Below are 18431 nucleotides of genomic sequence, written 5' to 3' on the forward strand. Positions count from 1 at the left end.
TATGAATAGCAATAGCTTGATTAATAATAAGAATTTTTTCTTAAGAGTTTCATAAACTATTTCATATCATTAAATGCAAGTAGTCAAAGTAGAAAACAATTTTCCACCACTACCACAACCACCATACAAATGCATGTGTATAGAGCTTACTGGAGAGCTGAAAGCAGAAAGAAGTTGGTTGTAGGACTGACTACTCTTTGGTTGGGTCTAATGATAATTGGAATCAAAAGAAGCTAATCATATGTCGACTCATACATTTATATCTCTCTCTGAATCTGTATCTACGGTTTATAGTTCAGCAACCTTTTTTTAGTAACCAAGACTTTGAAACATCTCCCTTTTCACATTTTAGCTACCATGCAAAAGCGCCTGAAGAAGGAGAAAAAAGCAAAGAGAAAACTACAAGAAGCTTTGGAATTTGAATCAAAACGCAGGGAGCAAGTGGAGCAAGCACTTAAGCAAGCCACTACTGGTGACAGTGGACTGAGGATGTTGAAAGGTAATGTCTGAATGGATCTTTACACTTAAGGTACACAAAGGATATATGTATATATAGAGAGAGGGTGTAGGGGAAGGGAAGGGAAAGGAAGGGAAGGAAGGAAGGAAAGGAGGAAAGAAGGAAGGAAGGAGGGATGGAAGGAGGGAGAACGAGAGAAAAACCTTGCCCAGGAATAATTAAAAAATCAATTGGAGGCCAAGTGCTTTAGGTCATTAATTAAATCTGTCAAAATAATCCATGTTCTGGGACATACAGATAGCCTAGGAATAACAAGAAATCCTGCTGACTTTTGCAGTAAAATAAGTAATACTGATACCCCCCCCCCAGGACCTAAAATGTTAGCCTTTCAGGTACATTCATGTTAAAATATGCTGATGTTTGGTGTACTTTATTTTAATGATCTTTAGAGTGCTGATTCCTTTGATGTAGATTGCACACTTAAAGAGTGTCTGGTTGACAAAGAATGTTCTAAGTAAATTCCTGGAGCTCCCAGGAGAAAGTGCTTCTGTCCTGAAATCTCTTAATTCTACAATTTTCTGATTCCTTTTTAAATTATGAAAACCCACAATATCATTTCATTTCATAGAATATTCAAGTTCTTTCATAGTACATCAACAGCTAGTATATTTAACTGATGTATAACAAGGACTTTATACACACATGTACACATGCTCCATACATATATGACACACACATGAACCAAAAGGGGTTGCTTCAGCATCCTATACTAAGAGTGAATAGAGAACTTTACAAATGTTCAGTTGTATTCTTACCTTTCCAAAAGTTCAGTGCCCTTTTTACTCTGTCTTGGATCATAGTAGTCCTCACAATCAATAGAAATACATAGCTAGATTATCAGCTTATGACAGCCATGCCTCATTGAGACGCAGCAGAGAGAATGTAAATAATAATAATACATCAATACCTCATACAGTGGAACGAACATCTTAGACAGTGGGAGCCAGCAATGACACGAAGGCTCTGTGCAATATTATTATCTGAGGCCCTGAATTTGTAATTCTGGGAAGGTTTGACAGGTTTTTAAATGTCTTTGAAATTCACCCATATGTGAAATCCACCCATATGTGAATTCCACTCTAGCTCCAGAGTTTTCTAATATAAAGGGAAAGTAGCTGTTTCTACAGCATGATGGGTAGCTCGTAGTCAAATCATTTCATTCTCACATTAATCCTTAATGGCATTGGATGATACACTAGCATCTGTTATCACATTACACAAACAAATGTGTATATACTGGAATGGCCATTTTAATGTGTCCTTTGTGTATGTGAATAACTTTTAGATAATCACACTTCATATTTAAAATTGAAAGTAAAAACCCATCCCCTCGTTTCTTTTTCTCAAGTTTTTTCAAAACAATTCATATATCTTAGTCCCTTGGGACAGTACTACATAAAATCCACAAGCCATAACCTATGTTTTGGTTACATGTGCGCTTAGCATAGAAATAATCTCATCATCTATCACATTTTACACATGGAAAATATACCAGAAGAGTGGGACACTTCCACTTATGCAGTTATATTCACCTCTTTCTTATTTCACAGTCAAGACATGATACTTGATAGTCTGAGGGGATTTTTATGGGCAGATTATTTTCTTGAGATTTATCTTTACAGATTAAAATGAATGAAGGAGTATTTCCTATAAACCTGGAAATATATGCCCAATTGTAGAATTCAGCTATGGTTTAAAATAATTTCTCCTACCATTAAAAACATATTGACATACAGAAAACAAAAAATGCCACCCAAGACCTCGTGTTATCTATAGAACCAAAGCACTGGCCAACTGAGAGTTTTCACTTTAAATGGAATCAGGAAAAAAAAAATTGTACCTTAATCTTGAATGTTACTTTTTTCAGATACTGGGATTCCAGATATTGAAATAGAAAACAATGGAACTCCTCATGATAGCACTGCTATGCAAGGTACAGTAACTATTTAATGTATGACCCCTGAAGGTGGGATGGGGATGAACTCATATGTTGATACTTTTCATGTAAGTAAAATAAAAAGTTTGGAGTCCTGTCGTGGTGCAGCGGTTAATGAATCCGACTTGGAACCATGAGGTTGTGGGTTCGATCCCTGGACTCTCTCAGTGGGTTAAGGATCTGGCGTTGCCGTGAGCTGTGGTATAGATCACAGACGAAGCTCGGACCCCATGTTGCTGTGGCTCTGGAGTAGGCCAGTGGCTACAAATCTAATTAGACCCCTAGCCTGAGAACCTCCATATGCCACAGGCGCAGCCCTAGAAATGCCAAAAAAAAAAAAAAAGTTTAACTTTTCTTCATAATAGAGAATGAAATCTGCTGTGTTTTTTGAGATTATGTATTTAGGGACTGATAATTTTACATATACAATGTGAGCAAATTTCTCTTATATTTGCTGTTAAAAGGATGTACATTTTTGTATTAGGCATATTCTAAAAAATGTAAACCGTGAGTATAATTTACCTTTCAAAATGGTACAATAATATGTTTTTTAAACCTCACTACTCTACTGTTTGTAAAAACCACAGGTACAATAACATGACCAATCAATATTTGCAAAGTGTGCTAGGCAACATTTTATTAGCATTTAAGTTCCGATGCTAATTTTAGATTACTTTTAGAAACCAGCTAAATATGAAATAAGACCAGGACCTGTCATTCATAATTTGCAAGATTCTTATAATTGCTTAGATCCTTTAAAATATTTTAAAAATATTTAATAGTTAAAAAAAAGCCAAATCAAATTAATGAGTCTCATCGGGGGTGCAAACACACCTAAAAGTAAAAACTGAATTTAACCGCTGGAGTTTTTCGTGTCTTTCTAATGCAGTTTTCTAGCCTTCTGTATGCAGATTACATCTATTTTCACATTTGTGTCTCACGCTAATAAAAAGGAAAAGGCAACTCCATGAGAAAACAGTTTCCTAACTTTCAAAAAGGGAAACAACCACAGATAGATTGCTTGCTGGAAGTTTAACTTATCATTGCCTTTCCACTGTGTAATGACGGTATCTACGTGAATGCAATAGAACTGGATGTGACCAAAAGATCCATGTGAATTCATCCGTGGGCTATCATTTTATATGGCAGGTTCAGAAAATTTGACCACCCGCATTCATATAGCTTTTTGCATCATCTTTACAAAAGCAGGGGTGTCAGAATTCATGCATCTTCTGGTAATACCTGATTCTGATGTAGCTGGACCTAACCAATGCATTAACTTTACTAGATGTGAAAGCATGCATGTTTAGCTCATTCACGTAAAGCTTTTGCTGTTTCTTATCCCTTATTTGCTTACATAATTTCTTCCCTCAACTTAAAGGCTTTGTCTGTGTGAGCACAGCCAATTTGGATGGGACTCGGTGTTTATCCAATCAATTCCCCACAGTGAAGTTTATAGAGCCCCACTAGTTATGGGCAACCACTAGAGCCAAGGTGGGGTTGAACAATCCTGAAGTATTTGAACCCTTCTGAATCTTTGACACACAAATATAGACCCAGTCTTTAAGGAGCATTGAGCTTGATTTGGCCCCTCCTTTGAGTGGGATGTAAGGTCAGCTTTGGAATTGTAGGAGGTAAACCTAATATACCATTAGTGAGTTGTATCTTTATTATCCTTTTTATTCTATACTCCCAATTCATTGCTTTTTTTAAAATATATGTGTGCGTGTGTGTGTATATATAAATATATATATATATTATATATAAATATATAATCCCTTTAGTAGTAACATCTTTCTTAACTCTAAGATAAATATAAAATTTTGAACTGTCCTAAAGTTATTTCATCGGCAACAACAGATAACTTTTTCACGGGAGGTCAATTAGGTTATGTAAGCAAAAGGGAGATTCATTCTCCATTTGGCACAACTTTTTTATGTTAATGAAGTCTGCAAAGAATGGCTTTTGAACATTAACTTGTGATTACAGAAAGACACAATACTTATTTTCAGTGAACATATTTTTAATAAGCTTTCCTAGTTTTTTCTGGCTAAACATGAGAGAATTAGATATACTTTTAAAAGGATTGAGATGAAACATATTCTAAAGCAAGGGAATTAACTTTTATCTATTTTTTTAAATTACAAATTAAATTGTCTAGCATTTGCAATATATGGTAAAATATGGTGGGTTAATAATTCTTATTGAACATCTGCCTTTTAGGTTATGTTAAATAGTATTCTTGATAAATGCGGTAAAAATATAAAAATACATATTCTCAACTCTCTTATTAGCACAGCATTTAAGCGTGGTAAATGATAAAGTTCCTATCATCAATTTATGAAAAACTGGAGTGAATGCTTTGTGTTACTATGACAATGGAATCACAATTTAATATCTAAAGAAATTATTTTATGAGCAAAAACTGATTTATTCTTTTAGCCAGGGGAATAGGTTCCTGAAAATATTATCAGAACTAATCTTAAATATAGTTTACCAAATCAATCAGTGCAAATAATTACCACAAAATCCCAATAATACTACTTTTTTTAAAGATGTTCAGAATTGAATTACTCTCATTTGTATCTATGAACTTGGGAAAATATATAATGCTCGAAAAAAGAAAATGCAAGTTTAGCCATTATTATTCCTTTCTGCCTAATGATTTTACTCTTGCATGTTATCATTCTTTTGTGACTTATTTTGATACTGTTTTCATCTTTTTCACTTCCCTCATTTATTTAGCTTGGAAGATTACTTCCTAGCATTGTTTATGAGGGTCAATATATTTATGCCAATCTAATACCATTTCCACAACTCATCTCCATCACAACAAACAATTCCAGCATCAGAAAAGTTTTTTCTCTTCCATTGTCCATAGCTCTGCTGGATAGAAATCTATCATTCACTTAGTGCTCTTTCTTTGAAAATCAATTAGTTCCATTGTGACATTCCCTTAAGAGAGCTTAAAAAATACGAAAGTTGCTTGGCCATTATTAGAAGTAATAAAGTCATATATAGTTTTATGATAATTTCAACATGGATCTTAGTACAAATTGCCCATGTACCAGGATTCTTATATGTATTCTAAATCTCTTCCATTTAGTGATTTTTTCTTTTATGCTTTGAATGTTTTTTGACAGACAAGGTATATGAATAGACTACCTTCTGATAGAAGGATTTCTGTATCCCTTATGTTTTAGCAGTCCAAGATAACAACACCTCCTGAATACTTTAAGGTGATCAAAAAATGAATACACACCCACTCTGATAGCTGTGTTCACTAGTGGAGGAGGTGAAGGATATACAGTAATATCCTCCCAACCAGATTACCATAACTTAGTTTGGGGATGGCAAAATAGTACATCAACCATCTTATCAACCAATCTCGGTTTCACTAAAATAAACATACCAAGTATCATTAAATGTACCTTCAGATTAATGATTTTTGCAAATGACATTCAAGTACCATTTATGTAGTGCATTTTTGCTGATAAAAGCAAATTAAATTAGCACAACTACAAGTGCACTGATAAAAACTAAAACCGAACAGCAGTACTATTAGCTAACAAAGTAATATTTTCTCTTTACTGCATTCTGCCATTTAGTTATTATCCTATTGGAAATCTAATTATAATCCTTTTACTCCCTAGTCAAACTTCACGGTTTTTGCAAGCTTAGCACTGACAAGTGATTTCATTACATTTGATTGCCTGCGCCCAGATTGACTTAACTTCACTTGGAGACCTAAAAGCCATATCAGTTTATCAGATCCCCTGTTTGCACATTACAGCAACAACTCCTTTAATTAATTAGCATGAACAGCAGTAACATGAACTGCTGAACAGAAAATAACATCATTTTATGATCACAGGGAGACTTCCCCTTTTGCATGTTTATACTTTAGTTAACTTTTGTATGATTATATTTCATTGTTAGGGGCTACTGGTACAGTACATGTTTCTTAAATTTGTGAAAATCGACATCATCATTTTAATAATAATAGTAGGTAAAATGAACCCAGAATATGTCTCCTAAATTTTAGAAAACACAACAGCCTTCATTATGAACTTTCTAGTACAAAATAAAATAATAAAACATTTTATTATTTGGTACAAAGACACCATGACACATTATTCCTGTTTCATTTCTGCCACTGCATTTGTTTGGAGAAAAAAACAAAACAAAACTAGGAACTGCTTTTGCAAGTGGAATGTCAATCTCTGTGAATAATTTTTTACATTTGCTTTTTTGCCTACATGCTTGACAATGACACAAAATGATTTAAAACTGGAATATATTTTTATCTGATATTTTCCCATAAATATGGTGAAATCTTAAATAATTTTCCATTATTTTTAATACTCACACAACAGAAGTGGATATTAAATCTAACCTACACATAAAATGTAAACAAAAAGTTGATGTAGAAGATAAACCTATTAAACCTATTTTTTCCCTCTTAACTATTTTTGTTTAGAAAAAAATGTGGTAGCTTATTCAAAGAGTATAAACTGACCATTCTAATATATACAATCCTTGATCTCATCTATGCAATATTTGGTGAAGATGCCACTGAAGAAATAAAAGCAAAGTGGATAAAGTGTTATTTGACTCTAAAAGCAGTGGACACAATTTTAATATCTCTATGTTAAAAAGCACACATATTTTACAATGTAATTGAATATACAAATATTTATAATATAGAACTTTAATGTTTATTTATACTGTGAAACGTACATGAATATGTATATTCTTATCCATTCTCTCAAAATCAGTTTGAATAGTGTCTATCCTTCCTTGACCCTTAACACCTCATTGTCTTTTCTATTTGCTGCTCATTCAGTAACTTAGAACAACATTCCTCCAAAGAATTTAAGTTGCCATGCCAACTTACCATGGGGCTAAGATTGTTAATTGCAGAATTTGGTGAAATAGCAATGAAAGTGATGGTAGGAGTAAGTAACGGGACTGGAAAAGCAAAAATATTTATGATTTATTTCCATGTATGTGATAAGACAAGAATAATTAAATGGAGAGTATATAGTCTTTTCTACTAACTTCCATCAAATTGTGCTCTATATCTTTCTCTAGGGTTTCTATAGACTACTTCTTGTCCTACCTTCATAACCATTAATTTCCTTCCCTTTTGATGTCTTATAATGTGTTGGAAGATGTACATAGGCACTCTAATATTACCATTGTAAAGAAGAAATATTCTTTTATGAAGTAGAAATACATAGCATGTCAGAGACTAGAAGTACTGAAGGAAGTGGGTCCTCTTTCCTGTTAAATATTTCCTTTGATAGTGGGAAACTTTCATTACCCAGAGAAACTCTACTGCAACTGCCAAAATAGAGTGGGCAAAGGGCTGCAGCATACACCCCACAGAGAAGATCTTAGCATCTGTCTCTAAAGTAGCAACATTTTTTTTTTAATGTAAGGTACATTATATGGCCTCATTCTTGTTACTTTCTTCCCCAGAAAGTATTTTTCTCTCATTTTGTTCATCCTCCACAGGATCTTTATTTTAACTGGTTGTACTTCCCAGCCCATATCATAATAACTCTTTTGGAGTTCCCATCGTGGTTAACGAATCCGACTAGGAACCATGAGGTTGCAGGTTTGATCCCTGGCCTCGCTCACTGGGTTAAGGATCTGGCACTGCCATGAGCTGTGGTGTAGGTCACAGATGCAGTTTGGATCCCACATTGCTGTGGCTCTGGCGTAGGCCGGTGGCTACAGCTCCAATTATACCCCTAGCCTGGTAACCTCCATATGCCATGGTTGTGGCCCTAGAAAAGACAAAATAATAATAATAATGATAATAATAACTCTTTGTTGTGAAATACCACCAGTCAGGTTATAGCACACATTATGCTTCCTAGTTCTATCTTAGGAGGATGTAACAAACACTACTTGATAATTTAGGGGCTAGTTTTCATATGGGGTGGCTTGCACCACTTACCAGTGCATTATTAAAAGAATATTTGCAATGAATAAAGGGCTTTCATGCTTATTATGATGGTAACGTAAAATCTTATCTACACATATAAAACTTACAATACTGTGTAGAGAAGCTGAAATTGGAATAGAAGGAAACTTTTCTGTTTGGGGCTAAACTCACATCACCCTATCAGAAATAGACCTTAATAGATATTCAGTTATCTAATTTTAGGCTAGGATTCTTTCTGTGGGTCATTAGCATAAAGTGTTATTTGTTGCTCTCAGGAACTTTTCTCACTTTTTTTGGCCTTATAACGTTCAATTTTGGAAATTAAAGTGAATTTAAAGAAAAACATTGTTTAGAATTTCATACAGACCTCCTTGAAGTTCCTTAATCTGGTAACCTCCAAAGTTTATGATTTATTTGTTTAATGTTTGAAAATTAACACTGGTAATAAATGATTATACTGGAACCTACCTCAGTAAATGCATATGGTTATTTGGACAATATTTTCATGAATTCCTCTATAAGCATTCAAGAAAGCATCATTTTTCTATAAGCATTTCTTCTCTCTTTCCCTATTCTCTCATAAATGTTTATGTGCTCTTATTTTCATTAAAACAATGCAAATGAATGTCAGGTGGATCTCATCATTGTTGAGTAGCTATTTAAAATGAGTGAGGTAAAACCTGCAATTCAAATCTTACCATCTCCTAGTAACTGCCTTTCAATCTCCAATGGAAATTTTGGATGTGGTCATTTTTAACGTCTTTCAAATAAACATTTAATATTTTTCCATTACTTCTATTTTAATTTTTCCATATTTTGATTTCATATTATGATTACTTTGAAATGGAAATTATAGTTTTTTTTCTAATAGTTCAGCATATGAAAGGAAAAGTTAAAATTTATAAAAAGAACTTAGTTATACTTTTAATATTATTACATTAAAATATTCCCAATATGCATCCTATACAAAACTCAAATAAATTTGACCTTTACAAAACATTTTATAACTTAAATAATCGTGGGAGGTAGATGATATGACCCTAGAATTTTTACAGCAATGGCATAGAAACACAAGCAGCTTACTTCTTTTTACCATGGTATAATCTATAAGAACTAGTGAAAATATGGCATTTCACATATGACATAAGTGCTTAGGGCTTAGTATGCCTCCTAACATAGTCAACAGTCCATGAATCCTAGTTCTTGTTTATTCTCCTTTCCTTTTCTTTCTCTTCCCTGTTAGAAAGTAGAATTCAAAAACTTCTAGAGCTCTTTGTGTATCTCAAAATTTCCAGATCTGTGTATTGAACACATCCTTCTAATGCCATTTTATAATTGGTCTATGAGAAGCATATGAAGTGCTGAGAAGACTGGTCTAATAGTCAGACTTTCTCAGTTACTAACAGCTAACTTACTAACATTGAGAAGTCATTCAACTTCTCTCTGCCTTAATTTTAGTAAAATAGTAATAATATTTGACTAATCTTCCTCATAAATAAGCTAAATACATACTCTCTGACAGGTATAAATGCAAGATATCCTTATTATAATGCCTTATAAAATACATATGAAATTAGGGTTTGTGTTTGTATATGTAGATTTTAATACAGGAGAAATTTTTGGCATATAATTGATATATAAAACCATCTCTAAGGTATATGTTCTTCAGTATAAAGTTATGATAAATATATTTTTATATTTTATCCCCATATGAGAATAGAAGGCTACCCATATCTCTTTTTAGGATGGTTCTTATAAGAACTAGAAATTAAATAAAGGAGAAAAGGGTATAGTAAAGAGTGAATTCACAAAAACAAGGTGAGGTAAATGAGAGTGAGAGAGGTTGATATTCCATTATGATACCATTTGCAAAAAAAAAAAAAAAAAGACAACGTGTACTGTTCTTTATTTTGATTCAAGTATTAAGTCAGAAATTTTTTAGGGCTAATAAGGCCTAGTGGTTATTATTTTCAATAAATCTCCATTTTCAGAAAAAAATGCCACATCATAAAAAATAAGCACTAGATCCTTCTGTAGAATGACTCTAAATTAAATTAATGCTTTTCTCTAGACAAAGAGGAATCAAATGCTATACTATTTTATTTATTATCTGCTCCTATCTTGTAATGGTCTACTTTTCCAACTCTTAGATTAGAAGCACCATATTTATATTACTGTAATATCTAACTGGACCTCAAGCCAACCTCACTAATGTTGCTTATTTTATTTGAGAACATCACATTCTGGACATGTTTCCTCAATTGAAGTAGAGTTCATAAAATTAACTGCATATTTAATTTGCATTGAACCTAAGCAGAGCATTAACCAGTACATTATTTTCTTTTTCTTGTTCAGGTTAAGAAAACATGACCTTTTAGGTATGATCTTATTTAGTGCCAAATAACACAATGCCAATTTGAAAATTAGAAACACATCACTAATTAAGCAACTTAAAGAAAACATAAAACCTAATACTTAATGGGAGAAATCATTTATAAAATATTGCAATTTGTTCACGAATAAGTTAGTTACCCCAAAAGAAAGGTTTGATAACTCAAAGTATGCCTGTATTGAAACCTAGTAGTTCTTAAGGAAATGCCGTTGCTTATATATGTGAATAGGTGGTGAAGAAACACTTAGAAGAAAACATGATCCATGGGTATGAAAAATAAATTTTTCTGAACATAAATGCAAACTCTCAAAGACATTATAAACATGTTTCTTGTTAGTTTTTAAAAAGTAAATAACAACAGGTTACTTTTAAATAACCATCCTGTCAGGGAAGGAAATTTCATCCTGAAAGGATATTGCAATCATTAACAAAGATTTTGATTCAGAGAAAATAGTGTAGATCTTTACTTGTGTTTTAGACTGTGAAGGGGGGAAAAAAAACCTTTTTAAGTGCCTTGCTTGTTAAGTTAGTCATGCATTTCACTGCAAGTTGAAAAGCAGTGGAACGTGCACAAGGGGCTCATAAGCATATTTTAGATTTAGGGAATATCATTTACACCATTTTTATATTGTCAATATCACCCCCAGGAAATAAAATTAAGCTTTAAATTACTGTAAATCTACAGTTTTTGCTCACCTTTGTATAATTTCATTTTTAATAGAAGGATGCTTACGTCAATGAATTAAGGGATGAGCCTAATAAAGTAATGTATTTATTGCACCCAGATATATTCAAATCTTGAACATATATAGCACATTTTAAAATAATGTAAAGCCAGTTTGTGGTTTTTACTGATGTTCATTGAGTAGGTTTTGGATTTTCTTTGTTGGAATGAAATTTTGACCAGGTTTTATTGTTTTTTCTGTGCAGCCTGAACACTGATGCCGGAACTCCAACCGATCATAGGCACGAATAGGGTGCTGTAGCAGTTACCTGCTAATCTAGTGTTGTAATTCTTTGAAATTCATACTCAAATTCTTAAAACATGGAACCTTCAATTACTATTTGTTCATTACTGAAAATTAGAACCTTGCACGTACAGGAAAAATGTATTAGAAAATGGGCTTCACAAGTGTCTGGGGGATAATCATAATGATGATTGAACATGATACTTTACACTTCTATAACCCCTTTCTTCCATGGAGTTCATAGTGCTTCATAAACATTATCACATTAATCCACAGAGCATCCTAGTGGGGTAAGTAGGTGGCAGCATTTTTTTTTTATTTCTTCCTTCCCAATCTTTATACCTTATTTCCCTTTTTATAATCTCACAGAATTAGCTAGGGTTTCCAGTATGATTTTTTAAAATTTATTTATTTATTTTTTTATTTTTTTTTGTCTTTTTGCCTTTTCTAGGGCTGCTTCCCACGGCATATGGAGGTTTCCAGGCTAGAGGTTGAATTGGGGCTGTGGCCACTGGCCTACACCAGAGCCACAGCAACGTGGGATCTGAGCCGTGTCCGCAACCTACACCACCACCACGGCAACGCCGGATCCTTAACCCACTGAACGAGGCCAGGGATTGAACCCGCAACCTCATGGTTCCTAGTCGGATTCATTAACCACTGTGCCACGACGGGAACTCCAGTGGCAGCATTTCTAAGACGTGGAAGATGCTATTTCTAAATAGTGTGACAGAAATAAAAGTTCAGACAACACACTTTAAGCTGTGATTACTATGAAATAGTTTTATATCTGGTTGACCTGGGATTATAGGAATTAAAGTAAGGAGATAATTCATTTGTGCAAATGATCAATATTTGTTATCACTGCTTTGGGGATTACCTTTCTAAAAGAAACATGTTGCTTGTAGTGTTCTATAAGAAAATACAGAGGGCTCTAGTTTGTAAATTTTACCACAACTTTGCTTTTACCACTTCCTTTGATCTGTTGATGGTGGAGCAAGTCATTTAATACCTTTCTACTAGCACATTCCTTATCTGTAAAGAAGGCAATGATAAAAACACAGACACATGCTACTAAAAATACCCCTTTTATTCTTTTTTGCTCTCCTCCCTTCACCAATCCTGTTTCCTCTTTATTAAGCTATCAACAAGCAAACTGTAGACAAAAGAAAGGGAGAAAGGCAGATATGATGGGTCAGTCACATTGTGGGTATTTTCCATTTCTCACGCTCTAGTCTAAACATGGTCAGATGCTAAGATGTTCCAGTGATTAGAACCAAATGGGTCATTGGGCTTGAATTGTCCAGGAAATGGCCTCAAATATTTTTAACTGTTTACTTAACAGAGACCTGGCCAAAGGCTGGTGGCAAATACCTATCATCATTTCATGCCTCCTAAGAATCTAATAGAGCAGTATTCCAATGTGTTAAATTGTAGTCTAGTGATCAAAAAATTAATTCCCCTCCTAAAGTGCCCTCTTTACACCAAGCAAAAACTAATCCATTAAGTTATTTTTATATCTTCCCTAGAATTAAGTTGTGATGTGACAGAAGCATCACTTATCCTACACAAAAGTCCAACTGAGTTTTTATCTATTCTCCAATACTCAATTCCCTGTGGCAATACATGAAATTTCTGCTGGAATGGCCACCTACTTTACACATTTTAAAATATTACATTAATCCATATCAGTGTGACATTGTGGCCATTCCATGCTCTGAAGGAATTTTTTCTAAGGATTCTGGTGGTCTCTACATACTGTAGAAGATCTACTTGTGTAGAGTAGATATGTTGCTTTAACCTAATTTGGTGAAATAGTGCCAAATTAGAAATAAGTCATGGAGAAGGACTGAGGCAAATGAATTCTTTAGGATTTTATTAATGCCAATTTTTTTTTTGTCTTTTTGCTCTTTTTTAGGGCCTCACCTGTGGCATATGGAGGTTCCCAGGCTAGGGGTCTAGTTGGAGCTGTAGCCGCCGGCCTACACCACAGCCACAGCAACACCAGATCCAAGCTGTATCTGTGAGCTACACCACAGCTCATGGCAACGCTGGATTCTTAACCCACTGAGCAAGGCCAGGGATCGAACCCACAACCTCATGGTTCCTAGTCGGATTCGTTTCTGCTGCACCACGACGGGAACTCCCAAATGTCAAATATTTGAATTGAGTAACAAAGAGGTGTGACTTTAAAAAGTAACATCCGGAAATATCTCATTATTTATAGTCAAACAGTATATATTGAACTATAGGGGAACTGAACAGCATTTTCAAATTAAGTTACTTAAAAATAAGCTAGTATTTTTTAACAAATAGATATGTTTCATTGATTTTGGTTGAATTATAAGGAATCCTCATGCATTTTCTTCTGGCTCTTTTCCACATATCTGCCTTCTTTATGACACCTGATTTTAGCTTTTTCTTTTCCAAAAGCTTAGATATATACCACAGAGGGCAAGTCTCACAGTTACTTGAGTTTGGAACAGCCAGGTGTGACCCTTTAAAGATAACTGATCAGCAGAGGCTGATCTCCTGCTGCTTGGAGGAGGACACACCAGACTCCTGTGCCCTGGGGTATGCCCATGTCAGGCAGTGTTGTGCTAAGCAAAGGACTGTATGAGAATTTGATTTTATTTTTAAAATGGGCACATTTGTGTGTATCAAATTCCCCCTTTTACTCATTTGATAAATCTTAAAGCAATAAACTGTCAGCTCTCCCCAAATGTCAGTGTGTGTCACTCCTTGTAAGTTCCCAAGCTCCCTAACATTCCTCTGGAGAGGCTTTGTTCATTGCTCTTCCTGATATTTAATCTTGTTTACATCCAGAACGCATATTAGATCATCTCTGTTTGGAGCTCAAGTACAAACCCTCTTAAAAACATAAAACATTCAATTACTAATTAGCTGTTTCCTGTTCCTAATGAAGTGAGCATGCCAGGGTTTGGATTAAAATTCAGCTACTGCTCTCCTCTGTTTATGGTTCCAGATGTTTTTGTTTTATCTAGGAGTTTATTTTGACAGCTACTACTAAATGATGAATCACTCATATTATAACTGAAATGCATTTTGAAATTGAAATGTGGCAAACTTTGACACTGCTCCAAGGATCAGTGTCCGTTAGCAGGTCAATATTGGCTCCTTATGATCACTCAATATTGGCATACATAAAAGGGTAACAAAATTTGTGTCAACATTATACAGAATGCTACACAAGAGTCTATTTTACTACTATCCTCTAAATTAGGAGTAAAAGTTTTTCTACTATTAAATCTCAACTTACTGTGTTCTAAGTAGAAAAATTGATTCATATTAATACTGTCTTCTGCTGGCCTAGTTTTTCTTTGGATTTTTGAACTGCTATGGAAATAGTTCCTGATAGGCCTTATAAACCAGCACATTTAATGAAGGGTGTGGGCAAATATGTTTGTCTTTTTTAATAAAGACAAAAATTAAACATAATAGAGGAGGGAGATTGTTTTCATAAACTACATTTTTCTAAAGGACAAATGGCGATCACTTTTGCCATTTGTTACTGTTTTATGTACTTTTTTAAAAAAACAAAAACAAAACAGGATACTATTTTATTTGCCATTGCTTTCAAACTGGTAATGTTCACAATTTGTATTGCATGATTTAAGTTTTAATTATATTGTATAAATTTCAGTTCTGATAAAATGAATGTCTGCCATTTGATACTGACGAGCATTCCTTTGACATTTAGGCTGTGTATACAGAGAATGAGGTAGACTGGAAAGTTGAGCACCAATCTGTTGAATTTTATCAAAATAAATATTCTTGGATACCACAAAGGATTCTGAGCAATCCTCTGGGGTGACAGACTACTAGACAGTTTCCAAAAATCCGAGCTTTCGTTTTCTTCTTCCCTGGATAAATTCAGGTTGGCTCTTAGGCAAAATGCCTGGTTGTCTTCTAATGAAATCTGACCTTCTAAGTGGTCTAACATAGAACCACATTCTTTTATTCTTCTACTACCTTACCACATTTTTATTTTTGGTTCTGAGGTATTATCCAGGAAACTCAATTGACTCACCACAATACCTCCAAAACAGAAAGGATATATATTTTAAGGATTTTATACATTAAAAGAGTATACATTTCCTCCTGACAATGCTAAGCCTTGGCTAGACTGAGCAAACATTTTAGACTAGGCATATCAGTCCAACACTGATAATATACTCTCCTTCATACGTGAAGATGATACATTTGACTCACAAACATGGACTTCAAGTGTTTCTTAAGCCTGCGTGACGGATTGGTACTGATCGTCCATACTTTCTTTCCTTGTTCTGCCTTTGTCATCCAATGCCAATTTTTAGGAGGTACCTGGAAAGAGACTCGGGCTATAAGCCATGGCCATGGAAAAGAGAAAGTTTAGAAAAAAAGAGGTAGAGTTATTTTTTGAAAATTGTTTCCAGCTATAACTTTTACCCAAACCATCAAATCTTTTCTAACTCTAGAATGGTATGGATTCTTTTGATTACCAACATTTAAATAGATATGTTTGACTAAATACTATGGTTAAAATAATATTCAGAACTTGTCTCCCTTCATGTAGTATGCACAGCCTCAAGTTAACCTAGGTAGAGGAAATGAAATGTTTCACCAAAGCTGTCATCACCTTAGATCATAACTAGACATTCCTTTTTCCCTGTTTTGGTAAACTATAGGGATTTTAAGCATAGCATTCTGTACAAAAGGAAAATTAATGTATATAACTATAGACATCATAGTTTATAAAAAAGAAAAAGAGTCTTCTCAGTCTTTGATGCCTGCAGTACTATGGAAAAAAGAATAGAAGCTGTAGCATGCAACTTGAAGGATGTTTGAAAACTGACACCTTAACATATAGACATGTTAAGAAATTTTTAATTCTACCAATATTAAATCAAGGCCTATTACATCAGATCATTTAAGTTCCTAAAGATAGAAATTTAGTAGTTTAAAGCACGTATTAGAATTATTCCTCAGAAAAACTAACTCGTTTTCTTTTTTTTTAAGGAGGTAACTATTACTGTTTAGCAATGGCACAACTGTTTTATTCAGCCTGAAAGGTCCTCGCTGGCTTTACATAAATGAAGATGCTTGTGATTCCAGTTTATCTCTGAAACTGTTCAACATGGAGTAATTTCAATTGTGTTTATCAGCATAGTTTTATTTACTGAATCAGCTATTCAATCTATATTACATTTTTAAAAAATGAACGTGTGTACATTTTAAAAGTGATGTAAACTTTGTTTTTGCATTAGATTGATCAGTTTAAGAATATGAGCTAAACCCTAATGGCTAAAGTAACTTGACCATATTTGATGCTTTTCTATGCTGACTTCAGCTTCACTTTTTGTCTTTTAAGGAAAAAAATGCAGTAGTGTGTTAGAGACTAGAAACATATGTGTAGTTTCTCTGTTATACCATATATTAAGTTAAAGTACACCTTCTTTGTTAAAAATGTACTTGCTAAACTTCAGTAAAATAAAAACATTTTGACTTTGTCAATTGAACTGAGTTTTTATTTTCAAATTGCCAAATGTAATTATTGAAGTAATCACAGTGCATAGTCACATCCACTCCTCATCCTTTCTTGTAAAAGGTGCTTTGTATCCCACAGTGTTTCTAGCTGGTCAGCCAAAGATGGTAGGTTTCTACCAGGTTGCTTATTTACCCAAATATTTCCTCTCATCATCACCTCTTCACTATCATTGTTTATGGAAATTTTTTTTTTCTTTTTATGGCCATACCTGTGGCATATGGAAGTTCCTGGGCCAGGGGTCAAATTGGAGCTGCAGCTGCGACCTACACCACAGCTCATGGCAATGCCAGATCCTTAACCCACTGAACTAAGCCAGGAACCAAACCATTGGCCTCACAGAGACATTGGGGCCTTAACCCGCTGAGCCATGACAGGAACTCCTAGAATTTTTAAGAGTACTGAGAAGACTAAAGTTATTCCTCTGCTCTAAAGGAGAAAGATTTTTTAAGGATTTTTGGTTGGTTAAAAACAGTTTACCAAAAAAAAAAAATTGGGCGTACTACCAATATAAACAGTTCTATATTGGTAGTACGCCCTCTCCTCACCATAACACAATAAGCAGGACACCAAATAGTCATAATTTAAAACTTATGTACTGACCAGATGAAGTATGGGCCATTAGCTGCCCAACTCTCAGGTGTCCGGGTGCCCAATACTGTCTGTGGTTCAGCCACACTGGCCTAATATCAATGAGGGTGATTTCATTTTGGGTCAGGGAAATGACTTAGATTTATTGGGAAGTGGAGCAACTATAGGAATCATCTGGTTACTTGGATCCCAGTTAACTGGCCCATCTGGAGTGACTGAACAGCCAAGAAAGTATCAGGAGTGAAACCTACCCTGCACCTCCACGTTTCCTGAGATGGCATTGCTTGTCATTTCAATGCAAACCCTTGACCACCCTTCCACATTCTCCTCCCCACCACTTCGTTCCTCCTACAACAATATAAGAACCTTAACCTTGAGGAAAGAAGTTGGGTATAGGATAGGAATTCCTTAATTGCAGGGCAGTGGTTTTCACTATATATCAATTCTTTCTCAGGTATAAACCTTCTTGTAGGGTTGGGAGGATATCAGTGTTACATCATTCCTCTTGCACTTTCTTTGGAGAACA

At 34.4% G+C, this 18431-nt stretch overlaps 1 protein-coding gene across 1 annotated transcript in view; it reads left to right on the forward strand.

Annotated features, from left to right (window-relative positions):
• The window catches only part of DACH2 (dachshund family transcription factor 2), a 560533-nt gene extending 543254 nt beyond the window's left edge, over positions 1-17279 (forward strand). The window contains exons 10-12 of the mRNA XM_047764685.1: positions 353-499; positions 2385-2450; positions 16789-17279. Of these exons, the coding sequence (XP_047620641.1) occupies positions 353-499; positions 2385-2450; positions 16789-16838 (263 nt within the window). The 3' untranslated portion in view covers positions 16839-17279. The remainder of the gene's footprint in view (positions 1-352; positions 500-2384; positions 2451-16788) is intronic.
• The last annotated feature ends 1152 nt before the right edge of the window (positions 17280-18431 follow it).

Source organism: Phacochoerus africanus, chromosome X (genome assembly GCF_016906955.1).
Source record: "Phacochoerus africanus isolate WHEZ1 chromosome X, ROS_Pafr_v1, whole genome shotgun sequence".
NCBI classification, from domain to species: domain Eukaryota; kingdom Metazoa; phylum Chordata; class Mammalia; order Artiodactyla; family Suidae; genus Phacochoerus; species Phacochoerus africanus.